We start from the raw sequence: 23,932 nt of genomic DNA, 5'->3' as shown, positions 1-23,932 counted from the left end.
GATAGTGGGTGGATGGGGTGAGTGATTTTAGAGGGGGGAGTTGCAAGGGCATAGCCAGCATGTTTTTAGGTGCGATTTTAATAAAGTTTTAAAGTGGATGTATGATGGTACAGTGGTAATTGTGGGTGGGAGGGAGTTCCATAATTTGGCTATGGCGCAAGAGAATAGTGCTTCTCCAGCAGAGTTATTGGCTTTAGTGACCTGTAAGTGATTTTTGTTGCTGGATCTTTGTGGTCTGGTGGTGCGATAGGGTTGGAGTAGATTCTGGAGGGATGGGACTTTTTGTGGATGGTTTACTAGTTTGTGGACAAGTGTGAGTTGATACCATTGAAGGAGGTGAGGGAGTTCAAGCCAGCCCAGTTCAGCAAGTGAGAGACAGTGGTGACTACAGTAGGATGCCCTATGGCAAATTTGGCGATTTTGTTGTAGCAGGTCTCAAGCTTGTTTAGATCGCATTGCCTTAGGTTGGTATATATTGGAGAGGCATAAAGTAGCGTGGAGATAAGTTGGGAATTTGCTACTGAAATATTGGCTGCTTTGGTAAGAAGTTGCTTATTTCTGTATAATGCTCCTAGTTTTTTGTGGACTTTTTTTATGGTTATGGATATGTGAATGTCAAATTTTAGTTTGTCTATTTCCACTCCTAGCAATTTGGTGTGTTCTGTTGGGTGTATAGTGGTGTTATCTTTTGCTGTGATGTTAAAGTGAAAGTTGTTTTGAGTATGTTTGGTGGGTTGGAAGATGAGTAGTTTAGTTTTGTTTGGGTTGAGTATTAATTGGGCATTGGATAACCAAGTTTCAACAGAGGAAAAGGCTTCTTGTGTGACTTTTTGCAGTTTGGGTAGGGACTGGGCTGAGCAGATGAGGGTTGAGTCATCTGCGTATTGCATGAGTGTGCCATGTTTGGTGGCAGAGGCTAGATTATTGGTGAAAATAGAGAAGAGTTGAGGTCCAAGGATGGATCCTTGGGGAACCCCTGTAGAGACAGGTAATAGGTATTTACATTTTACCAGGCAACAGTGTTAATACAACTGAATTTTTTTTCCACTGGGTTTCATCTAACATCCCACAAGAAAAAATAATTCTTGGTTATTTCAACATCAACTGGTTCTTAATTTCAGCAAACTGCCCTTCCAATCCTTTCAGTTTATGTGGTCTAACACAACTTATTTCCAAACCTACAAATATGAAAAAAATAGTGACAAATCCTCAGCAAGCCATTGTCTGGAGCATTACCTGTTCTCCAAATAAAATTACTTTCTCAGAAACCCTGACTGAGTCCGTGTGTAACTACCTGTCTATGCTCATTATCAGAAAGCATGTAAGCATACGGAAACCACAACATACTAAACCAGTTTGTAATCTGTCACACTTCCATAAAAACAGCTGAATCTCCTACTTAAAAAAGTAAAATGGAGTAATCTCAAACATTTCACTCTAAATGAAGCTATATCTGACTTCTTATACATTTTAAATTAACATACCCCTTTAGGAATGAAACAAGTTAAAGCCATTCCTGCCTTGTGACTTTCCAGACCCACTTAACAACTCATCATGTAGCTGTAGTGGTCAGAAAAGCCCTTTACTTGGTTCATCTCATAAGTAAAGGGATTGCATCCAGAAAAAAGGAGGTTATTACCTCTCTATACTCCTCCCTCATTAGGCCTATAATTGAGTATAACACCCTGTTTGATATGTACCTCTCCAAACACTGCACCAACTGGAAAGGCCACATAAATACCTCACAAAGAGAATCCATGGCCTCCAAAACCTGTCATATGCAGACAGGCTCAAATCACTATCACTCTACTCAGTACCATACAGATTGCTCAGTTGATCTGTGTTTCGCCTACATGGCAATATCGGACCCTGCCCTACTAGAGATGCTCCTTATCTGTAAGTCTAACTCCTCGCGTATTACCTGCTCGAAAGGCCTAAATCTAATATGCAACATCAACAAAACCTGCTGGAGAGACAGGTTTGTCTCCCAGAGGCTGCCCCATCTCTGGAGTAGACTTCCCATACATGTCAGAGTACCTCACTGATCCTGTTGAAGTGCAACCTTGATGAATGGATGGGAAACTGCAGATTTGTCCCAGAGGGTACCACCTGTGTCCCTCATTGACAGGGTCTGACCGAGGTTTATTGGGTAGGCTTGTAAGGGCCCAGGCCCATTACTTTAGTAACCTCCTATGACTTCTATGATGCAGAGTAATAGAGCTAGGCAAATGTAGTCCAAAAATAAAACCCAGTCAAATTTCCAAACTTTCAGACATCTCAGGAATAGTATTACATAAAATTATAAAATTGGACAATAACTATATATACAGGTGTGTGTGTGTGTGTGTGTGTGTGTGTGTGTGTGTGTGTGTGTGTGTGTGTGTGTGTGTGTGTGTGTGTGTGTGTGCGTGTGTGTGTGTGTGTGTGTAAAACACCAACCTTCAAATGTTTAACCTTTAATAACCCTAAAGCTTTTTGGTCCACTGTTAACCTATTACTAAATTCCAGCTCTTCCTCTCAACCCCATTGTATAGTATGCAATCACAGTATCTCAGAAAACACAACTAGTATATTTAACTCCCATTTCATTAAATCTGTTTCCTCTCAACTCAGTAACCTAGGCCTCTCAAACCTGCAAACTCAGACACAACTGGATACATTTCCTTACCTCTTCTGTTTTCAACTTGTCCCTACAGCTACCACTAAGCAATGCTTTCTCAAGTTATAGCCTACCACCGTAGCAACAGATAACCTACCTCCTAAATACACTAAAATTACAGCTGAAGCAGTTGTCTGCCCTTTATGCATTTTAATAAGCTGCTGTATTAAAGAATTATGTGTTCTTCTACACTGGAAACAGTGCAACACTCTACTCTTCCACAGTGGAGGGAACTCTAGCAAACTCAGTAAGTACTGAAGTAATGCAGTACTTTCTCTTTTATCAGAAATGGGTACACACCCACTTACTTGAATACATCACAAAATGTTCCCTTCTTCCCCTTTCTTAACATGCCTTTCACCCTTATCATAGCATAGCTACTACCCTCCTTAGCTTTCTTAATACTGCCAATATCAGTAGAAATGAAGGAAACCAAATGTCTTCCCTTTTCCTGGACTTTTCAGAAGCCTTCAACACTGTATCTCATCACATCCTCCAAAAACTGTCCTTTCTATAACTGGAAAATCCTTCTCAAGGACTATTTCCTTAACTACATTATTGAGACTTCACAAGCGGCCAAGTGGCAAAGCAAATTATCCTCCTTGTTACCCTTACCTGTGATCCTCACGTATCCACCTTTTGTCCCTTACTCTCTAACATTTTCATCAGTGACTTGTGTGCTATAACCAAGGATGCTTCCATTGGTCAGTATGCTGATGTTTCATTCCACTAGTATCTGCTCAGACAAAAAAATGTAAACCCTACAAAAAATAATCCAAGATTCTCTTTCTTCCACAGAGACCCGTCTGATAAAATCTCAGCTATTCCTCAGTCTGAAAAAATCTAAACTTGTTCTTTTCACCTCCAACCAATCTAACTTTCAAAAAAATGCTTTCTGTATTTTCTGTACAGATAAAATACTAAACTAGGACTTGCCCCACAGACCAAATTACTTGGTATTAACATTGACGAGCACCTGACATTTGACATCATGTACAACGCTAGGCTGTCTCTGCAAAGCTAAACTCTACCTGATGCACTGCAAGAAATCATATCCCCCTTCTACTGTTTACACTTCTTTACTCTGCACCTGTTTCTACCAATGTACAGTCTACCCCATTCACCAGACTGAAACAATGCTATAATAAAGTAGCCAAATTTGTAACAAACTGCCCATATAGGTAACATCATTGTATATACCTCAGAGCTAAAGTAGTTAGAACTACTACATCAGTTAATTTAATCGCAACTCCTCATAATTCATAGTCTCATCTGCAAACCACGTTATTAACCGTTTCTGTCCAGTCTCATTTACTGGTACACTCTCATTAAATCATTGCTTTCCAGAAGCAAACTCCTACTTAACCACCAAATCTATCAACAGTCCTAGTGACACTCTTTCCTAACCATGTGCCCAGCAAAATAGTTCCCTAACTTCTTTCAAATTATAACTAAAGTCTCATCTTACAAACAAATGGTTCTGCTAGTGCTTACAGCTGTTCTCCTGGATGGTCACCGTAATAGAATAATTAAATACCGTACTTTTTAATATTTGTTAATTCCTGGGTAGTCACCGTAATAGAATAATTAAATACCGTACTTTTTAATATTTGTTAAATCCTGGGTAGTCACCATAATAAAATAATTAAATACCGTACTTTTTAATATTTGTTAATTCCTGGTAGTCACCATAATAGAATAATTAAATATCATACTTTTTATGTATTTGTTAATTTCTTTTCCTCCTTACACTGGTCTTTCTTTCTCCCTGTAACCTCCTCTCCACCACACCGAGTCCTCCTTTCTGTCCTATATTATTAAAAAAATCAAGTGTTTTTACATCTTAACTTCCTCAAATAATTTTGAGATATCTTATTTTTGACTAGTATCTGAAATTGTATCACATTTATGATGTTGGATCATGCATATGATATCATTTTTGATATCTGCTGTATTGTACACTGCTGTTACACTGAATGTTTTGTATGTATATGCAGATGATTGCAAGTTGAGAGCTATTATTAACTCCCCAAGTGATGTTGACATCCTACAGAAAGGCCTCACTGAGACCAATGACTGGTGTCAGAACCATGGCCTTAAGCCCAATGCCAAAAAAATGTGTCATCATCCCCTTTGGGAAAACCTCGTTCCCATGAATTACCACATCGATGGTAGTCCACTAAACACAGAAGGAGTTATAAGAGATCTGGGAACACAGGTTGAGAGCAAACCTCTCTTTTGACCACCACATTGCCACTGTCGTCAGAAAGTCCTTCTTTGTGGCACATCTCATTACTAAGAGTTTTGCATCCAGGAAGAAAGAGGTCATTGTCTCCCTCTACTCTTCCCTCATTAGGCCAATCATCGAGTACATTGCCTCATTTGGCATGTACCTCACTTTTCACCTGCAACAACTGGAGAGGCCGCAAAAGTACCTCACAAAGAGGATCCTAGGCCGTAAACACTTGTCCTATATGGACAGGCTCAAAAAACTCCAACTATTCTCCATCTCATATCGCCTACTTAGAGGCGATCTCTGCTTGACTTACAAATCCATGTCTGACCCAGCTCTGTTAGAAAGGCTACATCTAAAGAAATCCCAATCCCTCCGCGCCACACACTCCAGAGACCTTAACCTCATTACCACAGTCAACAGAACAAGCTGGAGGGGCAGGTTCATAACCCAGAGACTTCCCATACATGTCAAACACATCACCTCACTGGCCCTCTTTAAGAGAAATCTTGATGAGTGGATGGGAAATAGAAAATACATCCCGGGGATAACTCCAGTGACTCTACTCGACAGAGGCACTGGGAACTAAGGTTGGGTGGCACGATGCCAGGGTAATCCTATGGGCATGCACAAAGAATGTATGAGGTCCCCAGCACAAATGTAACTTCATTCTCTCTCTAGCACTAAACTGCCATTGAGTAAGGGTTGCAGGTGAAATTAAATCTTGGATCTCCCACTTATGTGATAATCCCAGTATGTGTTTGATGGAGTGCTGTGTTAGTTTGTAGTCTAATTAGCATGTCTGTTGGCCTGATTATCGCATGGTAACTATAAGAATCAATCAGAAGAGTCATATTGTTTAGGTAAGGTATAAATCAAATCTTTGGGATAGTGATTGTAAGCCAGAGCTCACGTACAGGGATAGAACAAAGGAAGTGCTACTGTCTGTTGCTGCTGCTGATGGAGACATTAGCTTTTCAGTGCAGCTGTGCTTGTATAATGCTTTTGTACACTCATATATACATGTGACCAAGATTTTGTACCCCATCTATTTCCTTAAAGAGTTAATGATTTCAAGCTAAATTGACATCTTCATTTTTGAATTGTATTAATGGGTTTATTCTGTGTACATTTGCATTTCATAACCTCAGGGACTCCTGTTTGCCTTGTTTGGCTGTGTAGCATTTTGGGTAGATTTGGGGTGTCTTATAGAATATACACTGTGCTAGGGACTGTCCCTGTCTTGTTGTGATATGTGTCCTGTTTACTGCTGTCCTTAGGAATGCAACTAAGATCTGTCTTCATTTTAAGCCTCCTGCTGTATAAATGATTTATTTGCTAAACCATATTTCCTGGTACAAATGCTTCTTGTCACAGTGAAGTTTATGCTGCATTTCTTGTTCTTTGATGAATTGTTTCTTTGTCAGATAAACACATACGTGTGTGTGTGTGTGTGTGTGTGTGTGTGTGTATATATATATATATATATATATATATATATATATATTTATGCATACACACATATCTACATGATCAGCATATCTTGTCCAGCAGCTCTCCATATTTAGGAAATTTCTACATCTTTTAAAACAATCTGTTTTCGATTAATCTTCTTTCTAAGTAGCTGGTAAGGTGTATGTATGTATGTATGTATGTATACACTGTACATATTAGAAGTTAATCAGGTGTAGGCATTTTCATTGTGAAGTTTATTTTTATGTTTCATGCTTGTAGTATTGATAATAGCAGTGTCATCTGAACATTCTTAACACTGCATATGAGTGTATAGGGTTTGTATTTGTGTATATCTTTTAGTAATATGTCACTTTGTCATTATGCATTTCATGTCTTTCGGGAATGTATCCCATTTTGTCTTGAGCTGCACTAATCAGTTTAATTTCCACAGATGTGCCTGATATGGGAAATATGCCAGCACCACCACAGCCACAGCCTTCCTATGGACCATCAGATCGACCACGTGAGTGCTTTGTATTATTAATTTCTCTGTATTGTGAATGTGTGATCAGACTGTGGAAAACAAACTTGTGGTGACACATTAACAGTTCACTGTTTCCTTAGATGTTGTTGCATTCCTTTATATTTAAACTATTGTAAATTTAAACTGTAAAATTGTTAGCAGGTTCTGAACTTCTTTCGGCTGCTCCCGTTAGGGGTCGCCACAGCGGATCAACTGTTTCCATTTTGTCCTGTCCTCTGCATCTTGCTCTGTCACACCAACCACCTGCATGTCCTCTCTCACCACATCCATAAACCATATCTTAGGCCTTCCTCTTTTCCTGTTACCTGTCAGCTTCATCCTTAGCATCTTTTTCCCAATATACTCTGCATCCTTCCTCAGCACATGTCCAAACCAACGTAATCTTGCCTCTCTGGCTTTGTCTCCAAACCTTCCAACCTGGGCTGACCCTCTAATATACTTATTTCTAATCCTGTCCATCCTCGTCACACCCAGTGCAAATCTTAACATCTTCATCTCTGCACATCAAGCTCTGACTCCTGCCTCTTTGTCAGTGCCACTGTCTCCAACCCATATAACATAGCTGGTCTCACTACCCTCTTGAAGACCTTCCCTGTCACTCTTACTAGTACTCGTCTGTCACAAATCACTCCTGACACTCTTCTCCACCCACTCCATCCTGCCTGTACTCTCTTCTTCACCTCTCTTCCACACACACCATTACTCTGAACTGTTGATCCCAAGTATTTAAACGCATCCACCTTCACCACCTCTACTCCCTGCATCCTCACCATTCCTCTGTCCTCCCTCTCATTCACACACACATATTCTGCCTTAGTCCTGCTGACCTTCATTCCTCTTCTCTCTAGAGCATATCTCCACCTCTCCAGGGTCTCCTGCACCTGTTCCCTACTCTCACTACAGATCACAATGTCATCTGCAAACATCATAGTCCACGGGGATTCCTGTCTGATCTTGTCTGCCAACCTGTCCATCACCATTGCAAATAAGAAAGGGCTCAGAGCTGATCCTTGATGTAATCCCACCTCCATCTTAAATGCATCCGTCACTCCCACCGCAGACCTCACCGCTGTCACACTACCCTTGTACATATCCTGTACCACTCTTACATACTTCTCTGACACTCCCGACTTCCTCATACAATACCACAACTCCTCTCTAGGCACTCTGTCATATGCTTTCTGTAAGTCCACAAAGACACAATGCAACTCCTTCTGACCTTCTCCGTACTTCTCCATCAACACTCTCAGAGCAAACATCACATCTGTAATGCTCTTTCCTGGCATGAAACCATACTGCTGATCACTAATCATCACCTCCCTTCTTAACCTAGCTTCTACTACTCTTTCCCATGACTTCATGCTGTGACTGATCAGTTTAATCCCTCTGTAGTTATTACGGCTCTACACATCACCCTTATTCTTAAAAATCGGTACCAAAACACTTTTTCTCCATTCCTCAGGCATCCTCTCACTTTCCAAGATTTCATTAAACAATCTAGTTAAAAACTCAACTGCCATTTCACCTAAACACCTCCATGCTTCCATAGGTATGTCATCTGGACCAACAACCTTTCCATTCTTCATCCTCTTCATAGCTATCCTTACTTCCTCCTTGCTAATCCATTGCCCTTCATGATTCACTATCCGCACATCATCCAACCTTCTCTCCCTCTCATTCTTTTCATTCATCAGCCCCTCAAAGTACTATTTCCATCTGCTCAACACACTCTCCTTGCTTGTGAGTATGTTTCCCCTCATTATCCTTTATCACCTTTACCTTCTGCACATCTTTCCTAGCTTGGTCCCTCTGTCTAGCCAATCAGTACAGGTCCTTTTCTCCATCCTTAGTGTCCAACCTTTCATACAACTCTTCATATGCCTTATCCTTAGCCTTCTCCACCTCTCTGTTTGCCATGCACCTCATCTCCTTATACTCTTGTCTACTTTCTTCATCTCTCTGACAATCCCACTTCTTCTTCGCCAACCTCTTTCTCTGTATACACTCCTGTACTTCTTCATTCCACCACCAGGTCTCCTTGTCAGCAGGTTCTGAACTACTCTTCCTAATAGTCTGTAAGGGTGCAGTTAATTGGAGCTGTTTCATGGTTAACTGCAGAGCTGACATATATTAGTCTTTTTTTGCTGGAAAATCTGTTGTGGAGTCTCAGAATTATTTTTTGGGTATTTTATTTTTTATCTAGTCATTACATCTAGTTTTAAATTCATAAATTTTTATGATTTCTAATGAGCAAGTTAATTCTAATAAGAACAAATATGAAAGATGTTCTTCCATATCACAGCTGCAATATTCTTTACCTAAGGGATCTCCTGCTAAGGGTAGCCCTTCATCCGACCAGTATACCAAAGCATTTAATGCTTATAGGCATTGTACATCACAAGTTTGCTCCCCAAGCAATGTATAAGGCATAAAGGTGATATACATACACACACACTCAGAACTTCTTTGCTGCCAGTATGAATGCCAATGTTGAATGTTGGTCTGAATGTCCTTCTGCTGCTCAGGTTATTAGGCTGTATTTTCAGATAAGTGCCCGACTGGGGTTTTTTCTCTGTCTTTTGTTGTTTGGTGGCTGTTGTGTTCACGTCATCCAGAAAGGAAAAATGTCAGTATGGGAGACAGATTCCCCATAAAGAACATCACTACCAGTGTTTCTTTTGTTTGAGTGCTTCCCATGGTCATACGCAGTGCTCTATCTTTCCCTCTGTTCGTATAACTGGAGAATCAATGTCTTAAGTTGTTGGCTTAAGGTGCCATGGGGGATCTGTGCTTATCTCTGAAAGACCAAATGGGATTCCTCAAATCTTAGTTAGGGAGGATATTCCTTTAACCATTGTTGAGTCTCACCAGGGGTTTGACCATTTGAGGGTGTTTCATGCAGATGTCCATCAGTAAAAGAAACAGAAAATAAAGTACATTTGCAGTATTGTTAAGAATCCCCAACGTGAATGGCAGGATTTCACTCAGGCTTTTTTAATGCTTTGATGGCCTTTGAGCCTCCTCAAAGGGTCTTTGTGCCTGCTCCTCTCTGGTCTTTCAGTGATTTATTTTAAGTGGGATTGCTGTCAAGTTTATGAGATTCAGAAAAGATACTGTGACTCCTTTAGATTCAGTCTCCTAAGCCATCTGCTGTTCCTCTTGTTTTAGCTGCCCTTCTGAAAATTTTCTTGGCAGCATCTGTAGCCTTTGACTCTCAGCTCCTTGTACACAAGAGGCTAGACAGATTCTGTAAAGTCCCTGAGGAGTGCAAATGTCTTTACAAATGCCCCCTACTATCCTTTCTGTAGTGTCATTCTCTTCTGACAAGCCTTCTAAGTTATTGTCCTTTACCAAGTTGTTGCCATGTGATAAGGATAGTAGTGCTGTAGAAAGGCTGGGGGAAAATGTTTACACTGCTGCCACTTTATCCTTAAGCGCCATTAACTACTAAACTCATATGACCAGGTATATTCTTGCTGTCCTTTCTCAGGTTTCTATGGTGGTTTCTGACCTTTCTGACTTGGAGGGGAGGGGGCTTTGGCTCTTTCCCTACTAGTCTACTTCTCAAGTCGCCCGCAAATTAATCAAGTGCAGCTATGATGCCAAGGGTGCATGTGAGCAGAAAATCAAGGAAAAGTTTTGTTTAATACTAATTTTGTAGAGTATTTGGTCTTACTGCCCTCCCCCCACCACCTCTGTGAGTGCGGACACTTTCCCTTCTAACTATGTCATACCTGAAACAAGGGTACACATGAACAGAAAATCAAGAAAAACTTTTGCTTAAAACTAATATAGGTGCTCTAATTGAAAACTTTATTGTAAGGGTGCATATTACCAGGGTCGACTGTTGCTAGACCCCTCCCCTTTCTCTCAGTTCTAAAAGGGAAAAGACTTTAAAAAAGACACTGAATATCATCTGCTAGCCCCCTCCCCTTTCTCTCAGTTCTAAATGGGAAAAGACTTTTAAAAACATAGTAAATACCATAAAATTAATGCTTTTTAGCTATATTTCAGTTCAGGTATCTAAACCATAACCAGATATATCCAGGGTGTGATTCTGTCCTACTAACTCACAGAGGACTAGTTAAGTGTAAAAAACAACAATAGTAAGAGCTCTCTGATTAATTTGCCTGACTTGTGTCTAGGTTTAAAAGAGATCAGTCTTTTGTGCAGTGCAAAGAAATTATTATAGACTTCCAAATTTGAAAACCAAACATATCTTTACTAAAGCTGCTGATTGTTTTTGAAACATTCCCACACTACATCAGGGGTCATCCCTCTCCTTGTTCTACTCAGTTTACTAATCATACCCCACCTGTGATAAAGTAGGTTATCAAATCAATTGTATTCAAGTTCGAATTCAGTAGTCTAAGGGTAGCTGACTAAATACTAATTTTAATATCAGTTTTTCCTGCTTCACCAACCTACCCTACTAATGAATCACTACCTCAGAATGATAGTGTTATATGGCTTTGCCTTATTGCCTTTATCACTAACCACACATTTAACTTCTTACCAAACCTTTCTAAACAATTCAAACCACTCCCATCCCACTTTATTTGATGTTTTGTTTTTAACAGTAAGAAATCTCTGAAGGGGCAGCTTTGTTATATAGATACTCAATACACAGTTTTAGTAACTACTGATGTGTTAGGTATGAACCACTGTTTAGCATGCAGTTTAATAGGTCAGATATGTTTGTTAATTCATGGATGGGGAATACTTACAGGTTTAAAGTACAGGCTGATTGTAATACCATAGATGTGGTGTATTTAGCGACATGTCAGGTTTGTCAAGGATTCTATGTTGGAAAGACGAACCGCTCCCTGAAGGAACGAATCAGAGAACATGTTTATTGTACTCACTCAAGTGATATTAAGAATGCATTAGCAAAACATACCTTAGGTCATGACGCTTCACATGTATTTAATTTTATGGCAATAGAGAAAATATATAGAGGTGACAGATTGGGGAGATTATAAGAATTTTACTGAGACTCGATAGTTGCACTGGATAAGTATGTGGCAGGCTGATAAGACACCAGGGATAAATGGCAGGGTTTCTTTTAAGTCCTGTCCTGAAATCTAGCGCTTTATTTAAATAAGTTCTGTCTCAATTTACAACTTTAACCAGCCATTGATGGTGATTGGTCATATAATTTTTATTCTGTTCTATTTAAAGGGTTTGTTTTCTGGTCTGAAGAAGCACTCTGAGTAGTGTGAATGTGCTTACCGTTATCATTGTGCTGCTGATAAAGGAGTTTATGATTTTATTTGGAGCCTTGGCCATGTTTGTCACTTTATCTACACTTTATGTGACCCACATAACATTTGGCATGAAAGAATTATTATATCCCACCACATCTTTAACATTTTGCCAACTCATGTACACTATAATCCCATACCAAAACACCCCCATGTCTATAAAATATGACAGATATACAGTCAAAGTGGTTAGAACCATATTACACATAGTATCTAAACTTATTCTCAGTGGTGATATTCACCCTAACCATGGCCCCAGCAGTAGTCTAGACAGAATACCCTTCCAACCCTGCAACCAAACCTACCACATACCAAATTTCCTTATGAAGTAATCAGACCTCTTAATATTAAACATTAACATCAGAAGTATTACAAAGTTCATGAACTACATGCAGTTCTTTCCTTATGTTCTCCAGATATTGCTTTAATCCCAGAAACTCTGCTAAAACCTGATATATCTAACAATGAAGTTCGACACCCAGATATATACTAAGACAAGACCGAATGGCCAAAACGGGTGGAGGAATAGCTATTCTATTTAAAAATAACCTCATTCTTGAAGCCATAGAATGTAATGCCCCAAATTTTGATAATGTAGAAATCATTTTTGCACAACAAACAATGTTAAAAAGCATATAGATATTTTAGGATCCTATATCTCTCCAGGTCAGAACATCTCCAGACTAGAAAATATTTTGGCTTGGTCCTCCATAGAACTGCCCCAGGAGACAATAATCATGGGTGACTTCAACATTGACTGGATCACCTGTAATTCTGATAATCGCACCAACCACACCTCCATGGCTTCACCCAAACTATTCAATTTCCTGCCAGGATAGCTAAATCATCTAATAGACAGTCCACCTTAGACTTGATATTAACAAATAGACCTGATCATTCTTGCTGTCTCCCAGATTCCCTTAGTGATCATTTTCCCATCTACTTAATTAAACACAGAATAAACCCTTCTGCCTATCCAAAACAAAACTAACTTTAACCCCCAAGAATTCATAGTCGCTCTAAATTTTTGCACTTGAGTTACACTTAAACATCTCCCCCTAGAAGATGCAATGAAATACTTTAATTCCACCTTCCTGAATATACTAAACAAACTAGCCCCCCCAGACTATTCGAATAAAATCCAAATTTGCTCCATGGCTAACAAAAAAACTAGAGTACTCCTAAACATAGATCTAAAGCTTAGAATAAATGATACATCACTAAATCTCAAACTGGCAAACAGTCATTTCATGAGCTCAGAAACAAGGCAAAAAGTCTAATCAAACAGGGCAAAAGAAATTATTACTTTACTATCCAAAACAAACAACATAGCCCACAAAAATTCTGAAGAGCAATTAGTAACATCCTCCTACCAGGCAATGCTAGCACACCCACTCCATCTTCCACTAACAACGTAGTATAGCCACTCATTTCAACAAATATTTTACCAAAATAATTTTACCTCTTACCAAAAAGTACACCTCTACTACCACTCCCATTAGTCCTACTTCTGACTAAAATAGGAACTCCTTCACTTGCAACCAGTATCTGCCATCACAGTAAAAAAAACTGAAACCCACTCCCCTAGCTGTGGATAAACTTCCTGCAGATTATCTCAGAATTGCAGTTGATGCCATCTCCATCCCTGTATCCATCCTCATTAACTATTCCATCACTGAACAACTGGTTCCATTAATTTAGAAAATTTCATGTGTTATTCTTTACAAAAAGGTGGCAAGTCAACAGAACTATCCAGTTATTGGCCAATTGCTGTACTATCAGCCATATGAGAAATACTAGAAAGATGCATACACACACAAATTATGGACTTCCTACTTACTAACAAATTGCTATCCAATACCTAACATGGGTTGCGACCCTTCCACAGCACCACCTCTGCCTTTATGACCTTCACTGATGCATTCCACCATCACAGAAATAATGATAAATTTGCCTCTGCTGTTTTTCTTGACCTTTCTAAGGCTTTTGATGTGTTCTGTCATAGCAAGCTCTTAAATGTTCTTAGTGAGCTCTAGACAGTCTACTCTGTCTTGGTTCAAAAACTATCTAACAGATCATCAGCAAGCAGTTCAGTGGCAACAAACCCTTTCTTGTCTACCATCCATCACCTTAGGAGTTCCCCAAGGTTCTGTCCCTGGCCCCATCCTGTTTACTGTCTTTACTAACAATCTCTGTACCTCAACCCTTCCTGCATCTCTTGTACAGTACACTGATGATTCTACACTGATATGTACAGCTTCTCTTCTACACCATCTACAGTCAATAACTCAACAATCTTCACTGCAGTAGAAGCTTGGCTAACTAATTCTCAACTTATTTTGAACCCCAACAGAACCAAACTTATCATTTTCTACCCCCCCCTTCAACATTTCATCAGTAAATAACTCCATCATCTCTCACATACAACACACACAACTTTTAGGTGTAGAAATCAATAATAATTTGAAATTTGATAATCATATTTTCCAAACCATTAAGAAAGTCCACAAAAAACTGGTACACATTATAGAAATAAAAAATATTTCACTAATAACACAAAAGCCAGTATAGCTAGAACACATCTCAACTCTTCTCTGTGCATCGCCATATCTCACAAACCTTAGAAAATCAGATTTAGACAATTAGAATCCTGCTATAACAAAATTGCAAAATTTCCCACTGACACCAGCTCTAGGACACATCATTGCACTGCCCTCAAACAATTGAATTGGCCAGAACCCCCTCAACTATTAACTTATCACCAACTGTGCTTGGCACATAAGATCCTGCACCAACTTGAAAAAACACCTGCACTTCAAAACTTAATGTTACCAAAGCTAACAATAAGTCAGGCAACTCCCCTTTCTTGAACTACACAGCTAAAAATCTGGAATAACTTACCATCAGAAATCACTTCTACTACCAACTTATCTTGCTTTAAATTAACTCTTAAATCTCACTTAACCAGTACATGGCTATGCACCTGTGCCAGTCGTGGATAGGCAAAGAATTACAGTGCAATGTTCTATTTACTCTGAACACTCTTTCTCTAGGTAATACTAGTTTTTCACATAAATCAGATCACATCTAACCTTTCAACATACTTCTGCTCATTTCTTATTGCATTCTGAATTGTGTATAAAAAGGACTATAGTAAAGTTATTCTCCTTAAGTTGCAATTATGCTACAATATCTGTTCTGTACTGTATCTCCTAACTACAGACTAACAGTCAGTGTAGTATATCTATGCAAATTGCTCAACCATCAATTGCTATTAATAATACTTGGTTTACATTTTATAAGTCACTCATTTCCTGATAGATTTCCTCACTTTATTTATAATTAATTCTCTCAGTTACTGTACTAGACTATGCAACAGTGCCATTAATAAGTTTATTTACATGAATGTATTTTTATCCAGTGTTATATGCAGTGTTAATATCTGTATTTCTGTATGACAGATGTCTAGTCAGATATATGTAAATCTTGTATTTGTAATTATAATCATTGTTACTTGTTAAAAGCGGCGTATTTTTCCCCAGACCTCTGTTGAAAAGGGATTTTTGTCCAGTCACACTTTTCTTGTAATCAAGTGTAAAATAAATAAAATTAAAAAAAAATATGATACAGCTGATCTCTCTTCCAGGGCTCCTGCCTTTGGTTCTGTTTTGAGGGATTGTTCCTGGCTTCATTGTCAGACACTGCCTGAGGACATTAAAGCCAAACTTTTGGATGCTCCTTTTGATAATAAAAGTCTTTTTCAGAGTGCTGCTACTTAGCTTTTTAATTCTGTTCAAGACAAGGCAGAAGTTTAAACAGGTTTTTGTTTCTCCTAGTCCAAGATTTCAGAGGAACTATCCCTCCAAGTCCACATTTGTCCATAGGCAATTTCTCCCTCCTGCCAAGGAGTGTTCTAAGTTTATGATTCCTGCTAAGTCTACTCAGACTTCAGCCGCCCAGAAACCTGCTTTCCAGGACAAGCCAGATTCTGTCAGTTTGCATCCTCCTTCCCTTGGCCAGGTTCCATTGGCCCTCCAGCTTTCTCTGTCTCTTCCAAATTGGTTTTTAATCACTTTCGACTCTTGGGTTTTCTCTGTTATCTGACAGAGATATTTCCTGATCTAGAAGTCCCTTCCTCCCTTCTCAGACATTCCTCAGCCTCCTCAGAATCATCTTTCTCTTTTCTCACATGGCTCAGTGCACCACCCAAGCTATGTCTTCTGCCCAGGAAGGAAAGGGGTTTTATTCCAGGATGTTTTTGGTCTCACAAAAGGAGGGCACATTGAGACTAATTTTGAATCTTTCCAGGCTGAACATGTGCCTCAAGATTCCTTTTTGTTGGATGCCATCTCTGCAGACATTATTTCATCCTTTTCTACCCCAGGCCTTTCTGGTATCTCTGGACCTTAAGGATGCATACCTTCACATTACCATCCATCCCCTCTTCAGGAAATGTTTACATTTCTCTGTCTCTTCCTTGCATTTTTAGTTCTCTGCTTTGCCCTTTGGCCTCTCTACAGCCCCAAGGATAGTCACCAAATGTCTCGTTCCTGTCATTGCTTTTTGCCAGATTCGGGGAATTCATATTTTTCCCTATCTAGCTGATCTGCTAATTTGAGCTCCTTCCCTCAGCTGTCTGCTTCAGAATCTCAAGTTTACTTCTTCCCTTTTGCATATTCTGGGGTTCATCGTAGACTTCTAGAAGTTAGTTCTGACACCATCCCAGGGTCATATTTTTCCTGATTGCAGGCTTCAAACAGTTCACATACTGACATCTCTGCCTGCCCCCAAGACTCTGTCTCAAGTTGCCTTTTTCTGATCCCTTCTTCTTCTGTCCCCACCAGAGAATTTCTCAGGGTTCTTGGGTTCATGGCTTCTGCCATTCCCATGCTCCCTCTTGTCGGGCTCCATATGAGAAAGTTTCAGTGGCACCTCAAATCAGTGTGGCTCCAACATTCCCACTCTCTGGACCTCCCAGTACATTTCCTTCTTTGTCTCAGGCTCGAGCTTCAACGGTGGATTCATCAACTTTCTCTCAACCCGGGGCTTCCTTTTTAAGCTCCAGTTCTAACTCAGGAGCTCTTTACCAATGCCTCAGACAGGGTGTAGAGTGCTTCTTGTCGGCCCCCTCAAGGTTCATTGTCTTTGGCCTCCTCATCAGAGGTCAAGCCACAGCAATGTAAAGGAGATAAGGAATTTGCTTTTGACACTTCAAGCTTTCCCTCTTTCATCCCGAGCCCCTTCAAAGTTTTCACAGACAATACCACAGTCATATGTTATGTTAACAAGCAAGGGGGTACAAAGTCCTATCTTCTTTGCAGGCTAGCACTTCAGGTGTGGTATCTAAGTATCAAGTGACTCTTCAGGCAGTTTACATTCCCACAGACCACAATCTAGTGGGAGACTTCTTGAGCAGGTTTGGTACACAAGCTCGCAAATGGATGCTTCATGGAGATGTGTTCCTGGACATTCTCCATCTTTGGGGGATTTATCAGGTAGATCTCTTTGCCTCCACTCTGAATAAACAACTTCCTCCATTCTGTTACAGAGTTCCAAGCCCTCTGGCTTGGAAAGTGGGCGCCCTATCTTTACCTTAGAAGGGGAAGTTTCTTTATGCCTTCCCTCTCTTGCCATGAGTCTTGCACTAGATCAGGCAGAACTCTTCTAAAATCTCACTACTGACTCCTTTTGGCCCAGACAGCATTGGTTCCCCTTACTTTCTCACTTGACCAGAGGTAATCACAAGTTACCTTACTGTGTAGATCTTCTCACACAGATTTAAAAGGTCTTGTATCCATTCTCACTTGTCCACTCTTCAACTGACAGTGTAGGTGATGGAGTTTTGATCCATTTCAGGCACCTTTTTTCTGAGGACATGCTTCGGGTTCTGCAGGAGACCAGGAAACCCACCACCAGCAAATCATATATGTCCAAATAGAAACAATTTTCATAGGTTCATAGGTTCATACTAGGCTATCTGCCCGAGGGCATTTACAAGCCTAGCCCATAGTTTTGTGGCTTACGCCACCCCTTTAGTTTGGAGAAACTATGCCCATTATTTTGCTGTGCCTCTGTCGAGCAGTGACACTGAGGTAACCCCTGGGGTGTATCTGCGATCTCCCATCCATTGGTCAAGATTCCTCTTGAACAAGGCCAGCGAGGTGCTCTGCCTCACATATACCGGGATTTTGTTCCACAGCATAGGGAGTCTTTGGGTGATGAATCTATCCCTCCAGCATGTCCTATTAATAACCGTGTCGAGGTTTAAGTCTCCCGCCCTTGTGGTTCTGAGGGATCTGGATTTTTTGAGATGAAGCATGTTCATCAAATCTGGGTTTGACATGGCCTTGTATGTCAGGCACAGGTCACCTCTGAGCAAGCGGTAAGCAACTGAATATAGCTGGAGTTCTTTAAGTCGGGCAGCATAAGACAGATTTTTGAGACCCTTTATCCTTTTGGTGAGGAACTTTTGTGGCCTCTCCAGCTGCTGCAAGTGTCGGGTCAGATACATTCCGAATGGGGCATTGTACTCAATCATTGGTCTGATGAGTGATGAGTATAGGGAGACTATGACCTCCCTTGATCTAGATGTGAATCCCTTCATGATAAGGTGGGCAATGTAGAAGGTCTTCCTAACTACTTTAGCAATATGAGTGTCAAATGAAAGGCTACTGTCAACCTGGGTCCCCAGGTCCCTGATAACTTCTTCTGTGATCAGTGGATTGCCACCTATATGGTAGCTAGGGTAACCTTGTTTTTCCTGAAGGGTATGACTATGCATTTCTTGGCATTTAACTTTAGGCCATGGCTCTGGCACCAGTTATCCGTTTCTGTGAGACCCTTCTGAAGGATATCTGTGTCAGATGTGTTTTCGACTACGGCGCCCAGTTTGCAGTCATCTGCAAACTTTGTCAGCCATAACCCTCCTGTGTTTGCTTGTACTTCAGAAAAGTAGATGCCAAACAAGAGTGGGCCCAGGACTGAGCCCTGTGGGACACCACTTGTGACAGGCTTTGAGTCTGACATGGCGCCAGCAACTCTGACCCTGTGGGTTCTGTCACTCAGCCAGTTTGCAACCCATCTTGTAATGTATGGGTTTACATTTAAGTTGATGAGTTTTTCAATGATACCCGAGTGGGGTATTGTATCGAAAGCCTTCGCCAGGTCTAGGTAGGCTGTATGGACCGCCTTTCCCTCGTCAATGGCCTTGGTGACTATTTCGAAAAAGTCAACCAAGTTTAAAAGGCATGATCTGCCTTTGACAAAGCCAAACTGGGTTGGATCCAAAGTCTGCAAATTCCCTATGTCTTTATTTATGAGATCCATTATGATCCTCTCCATGGCTTTGCAGATAAGGCTTGTCAAGCTAATGGGACGGTAATTTCCAGGGTCGGTGGAGGCACCGCCTTTGTGAAGTGGGACCACAGTCGCTGTGCGCCACTCCCTGGGTACGTATCCGGAGGTGAGACTAAGATTAAACAGCTGTCCTAACTGTGGGCTTAATTCCTCGTTGAGTTTGTGGAGCACACAGCCGGGGACACCATCAGGTCCCATGGATGCTGTGTTCTTTGCCTTGGAGAGAGCAATTCTCACCTGGGCGTTAGAGATGTTTGGGGGCTGCAATCATTTGGTATAGATATCTCTCCTTTTGGGGGGGGGGAGTTTGCACTGAACCTGTCAGCCAGTATGTTGGCAATGTCTGTAGGATCAGTAATCTTCACATCATTTTGAACTAATTCTGAGCATATCTGGGAGTTTCCTCCTAGGTCTCTGACATAGCTAAAGAATGCCTTATGGTTGTCTTTAGAGTCCTTAGCTATTTTTCTCTCAAAATTAGCTTTGGATGATTTTATGAGAGCTCTTAGCTTTTTACTTATAGTGATCAGCGGTGTCTTACCTTTTAAGGATTTTGCTCTATCTTGTAGTAGCTTTCTCCTTTTGTTGTAGAGTTTGTTTATGGGTGGGGTCCACCAGACTGGACGCTTGCCTTTGGTACAAAGAGTCTTTGTTTTGCTTGGGATTGCCTGATCCATGCAGCCCTGCAGGTGCTGGTAGAAGGCATTTGTAAGTGATTCAGCGGTTTGAGTAATGTTTACCGCCAGCTCGGGGGCCTTAAAGGAGACCACACTAGTCTTTAGAAGTGTGAAGTTGGCTTTCGAGAAGTTCTTCACTGTGGTCTTTTTTATTTCGGGTGGGGGCGGGATGAGGACCTCCAGCGAGATTAGTTTGTGATCTGATCTCACCAGTGAGGGGTATACTTCCGGTGTTGAACATTGTGCTCCCATGTTCGTGATGATGAGATCAAGTATGTTTTCTCCTCTTGTGGGGATAGTGACTAGTTGTTCCATGGCATTTGAGTTTATGAATTCCAGGAACTTTTGGGCTAGAGTGTTTGGGCTTGAGTAGTATTCCCAGTCAATATTAGGGTAGTTGAAGTCACCTAGTATGATGGTGTTCGGAGATACATTTATCCCCTCCAGTGTTTTCAGGAAGGCCATGTGAGGTTCCTGAGTTTGCGAGGGTGGCCTGTAACATGCTACAAATTGCAGAGCAGTCTTGCCTATGGTTAATTGCACCTGGATGGTTTCCGATGCATCGTGCGTTACCACCAATCTTGAGGTGTGGGTGTCCTTGATGAATATGGAAACCCCCCCTCCTTTCTTGGTATTGTCCGGATTTTGGGGCCGGAACGCATGATATGAGGTAAAACCTGATAGTGCTGGGGTGCTCTCAGGAGCCTTGAACCAGGTTTCTGTCACAGCACAGACATCGATGTTCTCCATACTGAGAAGGGCCTCGAGTGCGTGCATCTTGAGGTTGAGACTTCTGGCATTGAGCAGCATTACCCTTAGTTTTTTCTTTGTTGTGTTCTAGGGTGGTAGGTTTAGAATTTGAGCCTTGCCTAAAAAGGCACTATGGGGTGGCAAGAGCCTTTGCCAAAATCCGAATCCCAGGGGTGACAGGTGCAAGCCGTCCCTTGCGGCAGCGTGGCTTTTCCAGCATGTCATCCCAGGCAGACAGACATTGGATCCCCTTTGAATGACACCAGAGTTTAAGCCAATTGTTAAAGCTGATCATCTTATCTCTGTATTGTGGCATCATTCTTGGTGAAGGTAGGATACTGCTCAAGGTCAGGGTCATACCTGCTTGGGCTACATAATCAGAGAGCTCCTCTATGTCTCTTTTCATGTAGTCCAAGGAGGTACGTCTCAGGTCGTTTACACCAGCGTGGACAATGATTGAGTCGCACTTGTACCTGCTGTTGAGAGACCTGAGTGCTTGCGTTATGTGGCGGATTCTAGCGCCCGACAGGCAGCTTACTGTGACCTTCTCCTTACTCAGTCTGGTGAGCGGGACGTCAGTGTGTCTGACTATGGAGTCACCAATGACTAGTGTGTCTGGCATTGTGTTTGGCCTTAAGGGCTGTGACTGCTTGACACTCTGACTGTGTGGTCTATGTGTTGCAGGTGTTGTGTTCTGAGGTGGTAGTTGTTTGGGTGTCTGCTTTGGTGGCCTCTGCTGTTTTGGTAGATTATTGATCAGAGCCTCCGAGTATGTCTTTGTGTGTTTATGTGTATGATTTGAGGTTGTGATGGTATTATGTGAGACTGGGTCTATAGTGTGTGTGGTTACCTTCTCCTCCTGTCTGGTCTTGCCAGTCCTATGTTGAGAGAGCTCAGCCTCCAGTTTGGCCGTATAGTTGCATCTCTCGCATGTATTAGTGTTTTGTGGGAGGAGGAGAGGGTTGTCTGTGTACATGAGGCAATTGTAACATTGCCTCAATATTCCCAGGTTCACCAGCTGAGCAGGAGAGGACATTAGCAACTGATCCCTCGACATGCTATAAGGAGTAGACAGAAAAACATAAAAAAGGTTCTGGGGGATGTGGGTGACCGAGAAATGGGGTTTGCTTTTTTGGGGTACTATCTATAAAAAGAGTGCTGTATCAAGGTGATAAGTACTGTAGGAGCAAGTGCTGGGCTATACAGATAGAGAGTAGTCTACTTGGGAGTCAAGTAGAGATAATTTATAGTTATAGGATACACTAAATAGAACAGTAGTATACTTTGAGGAAGGTAGTTTTAAGGGAAAATTTGAAGAGTGGACTTTAGGTAGCCCGAATAGTTTAAACCTGATTAACCGGCGCTGCCCTAGTGTGCAGCGGTGGCAGCTCCGCCCTAAATCACGCTAAATCGAGCTAATCTGCGCTAAAGCGCGCTTTATAGCAGGGGGCTGGAAAAGACAGGAAATGACCCAAAATGGCCAATAAACTACAAGTTACTGCCTTAAACCACTCCTCTAAGGACAAACAGGCAGCTCAGTACTCCCCACTCTCACTGGTGAGTAAAGAAACTTCCCCCTGACCAAACAAGGAAAATGGAGAAACACAGGAACCAAGACAAAGCCCAGGGATCAGCAAAATCTGGTCTCTGGAACACTAGTTAGGAAAGTATGGAAAAACAAAGATATTTTTTTGGGGTTTTTTTTCAAGATTTTTTTACAGAAAGGCAGAAAACACAATAAATGCTATAATTTTCGATTCATTGCTATCAAAAGCTAGTACACTTGAGTGTATTAGCCTGTAATTTAACTTTTAGGCAAAACTTAAATTAGCAAGTGCAGTAAACAGTTTTAGCTTATAAAGACAGTAAAAACAGTGCAAACTTCGATAAAACAAGCAAAAACAGTGGTCGAAAGTATCAAATAGTCGAAAAAGCCAAGAAAAATACTTAAAATCTGGAAAGGTAGTCTTTTCTGGTCTCTGCTGCTACAGGAACACTGCTGGCCACCACGAGGAGCTGTGCTGAGTTCTCAATAGCTGAAAAAGCCCGCCAAAGCGCGCTTTATAGCAGGGGGCTGGAAAAGACAGGAAATGACCCAAAATGGCCAATAAACTAAGAGTTACTGCCTTAAACCACTCCTCTAAGGACAAACAGGCAGCTCAGTACTCCCCACTCTCACTGGTGAGTAAAGAAACTTCCCCCTGACCAAACAAGGAAAATGGAGAAACACAGGAACCAAGACAAAGCCCAGGGATCAGCAAAATCTGGTCTCTGGAACACTAGTTAGGAAAGTATGGAAAAACAAAGATATTTTTTTGTTTTTTTCAAGATTTTTTTACAGAAAGGCAGAAAACACAATAAATGCTATAATTTTCGATTAATTGCTATCAAAAGCTAGTACACTTGAGTGTATTAGCCTGTAATTTAACTTTTAGGCAAAACTTAAATTAGCAAGTGCAGTAAACAGTTTTAGCTTATAAAGACAGTAAAAACAGTGCAAACTTCGATAAAACAAGCAAAAACAGTGGTCGAAAGTATCAAATAGTCGAAAAAGCCAAGAAAAATACTTAAAATCTGGAAAGGTAGTCTTTTCTGGTCTCTGCTGCTACAGGAACACTGCTGGCCACCACGAGGAGCTGTGCTGAGTTCTCAATAGCTGGAAAGCCCGCCAAAGCGCTTTATAGCAGGGGCTGGAAAAGACAGGAAATGACCCAAAATGGCCAATAAACTACAAGTTACTGCCTTAAACCACTCCTCTAAGGACAAACAGGCAGCTCAGTACTCCCCACTCTCACTGGTGAGTAAAGAAACTTCCCCTGACCAAACAAGGAAAATGGAGAAACACAGGAACCAAGACAAAGCCCAGGGATCAGCAAAATCTGGTCTCTGGAACACTAGTTAGGAAAGTATGGAAAAACAAAGATATTTTTTTGTTTTTTTTCAAGATTTTTTTGCAGAAAGGCAGAAAACACAATAAATGCTATAATTTTCGAT

The 23,932-nt window shown here is 41.0% G+C and overlaps 1 protein-coding gene across 3 annotated transcripts in view; it reads left to right on the top strand.

The window, feature by feature from the left end:
* LOC122817246 (E3 ubiquitin/ISG15 ligase TRIM25-like) overlaps positions 1 to 23,932 on the top strand; it is a 1,463,860-nt gene that overhangs the window by 875,179 nt on the left and 564,749 nt on the right. For all 3 annotated transcript variants that reach the window (XM_044090466.1, XM_044090465.1, XM_044090464.1), the window contains exon 8: positions 6,799 to 6,870. In XM_044090466.1, coding sequence (XP_043946401.1) covers positions 6,799 to 6,870 — 72 coding nt within the window. The remainder of the gene's footprint in view (positions 1 to 6,798; positions 6,871 to 23,932) is intronic.

This window comes from Protopterus annectens, chromosome 12.part0 (genome assembly GCF_019279795.1).
Source record: "Protopterus annectens isolate FY-2018-M chromosome 12.part0, PAN1.0, whole genome shotgun sequence".
In the NCBI taxonomy this organism is placed as follows: domain Eukaryota; kingdom Metazoa; phylum Chordata; order Ceratodontiformes; family Protopteridae; genus Protopterus; species Protopterus annectens.
Note: the sequence above shows the minus strand (reverse complement) of the source record. Positions and strands in the feature narration are given on the sequence as shown.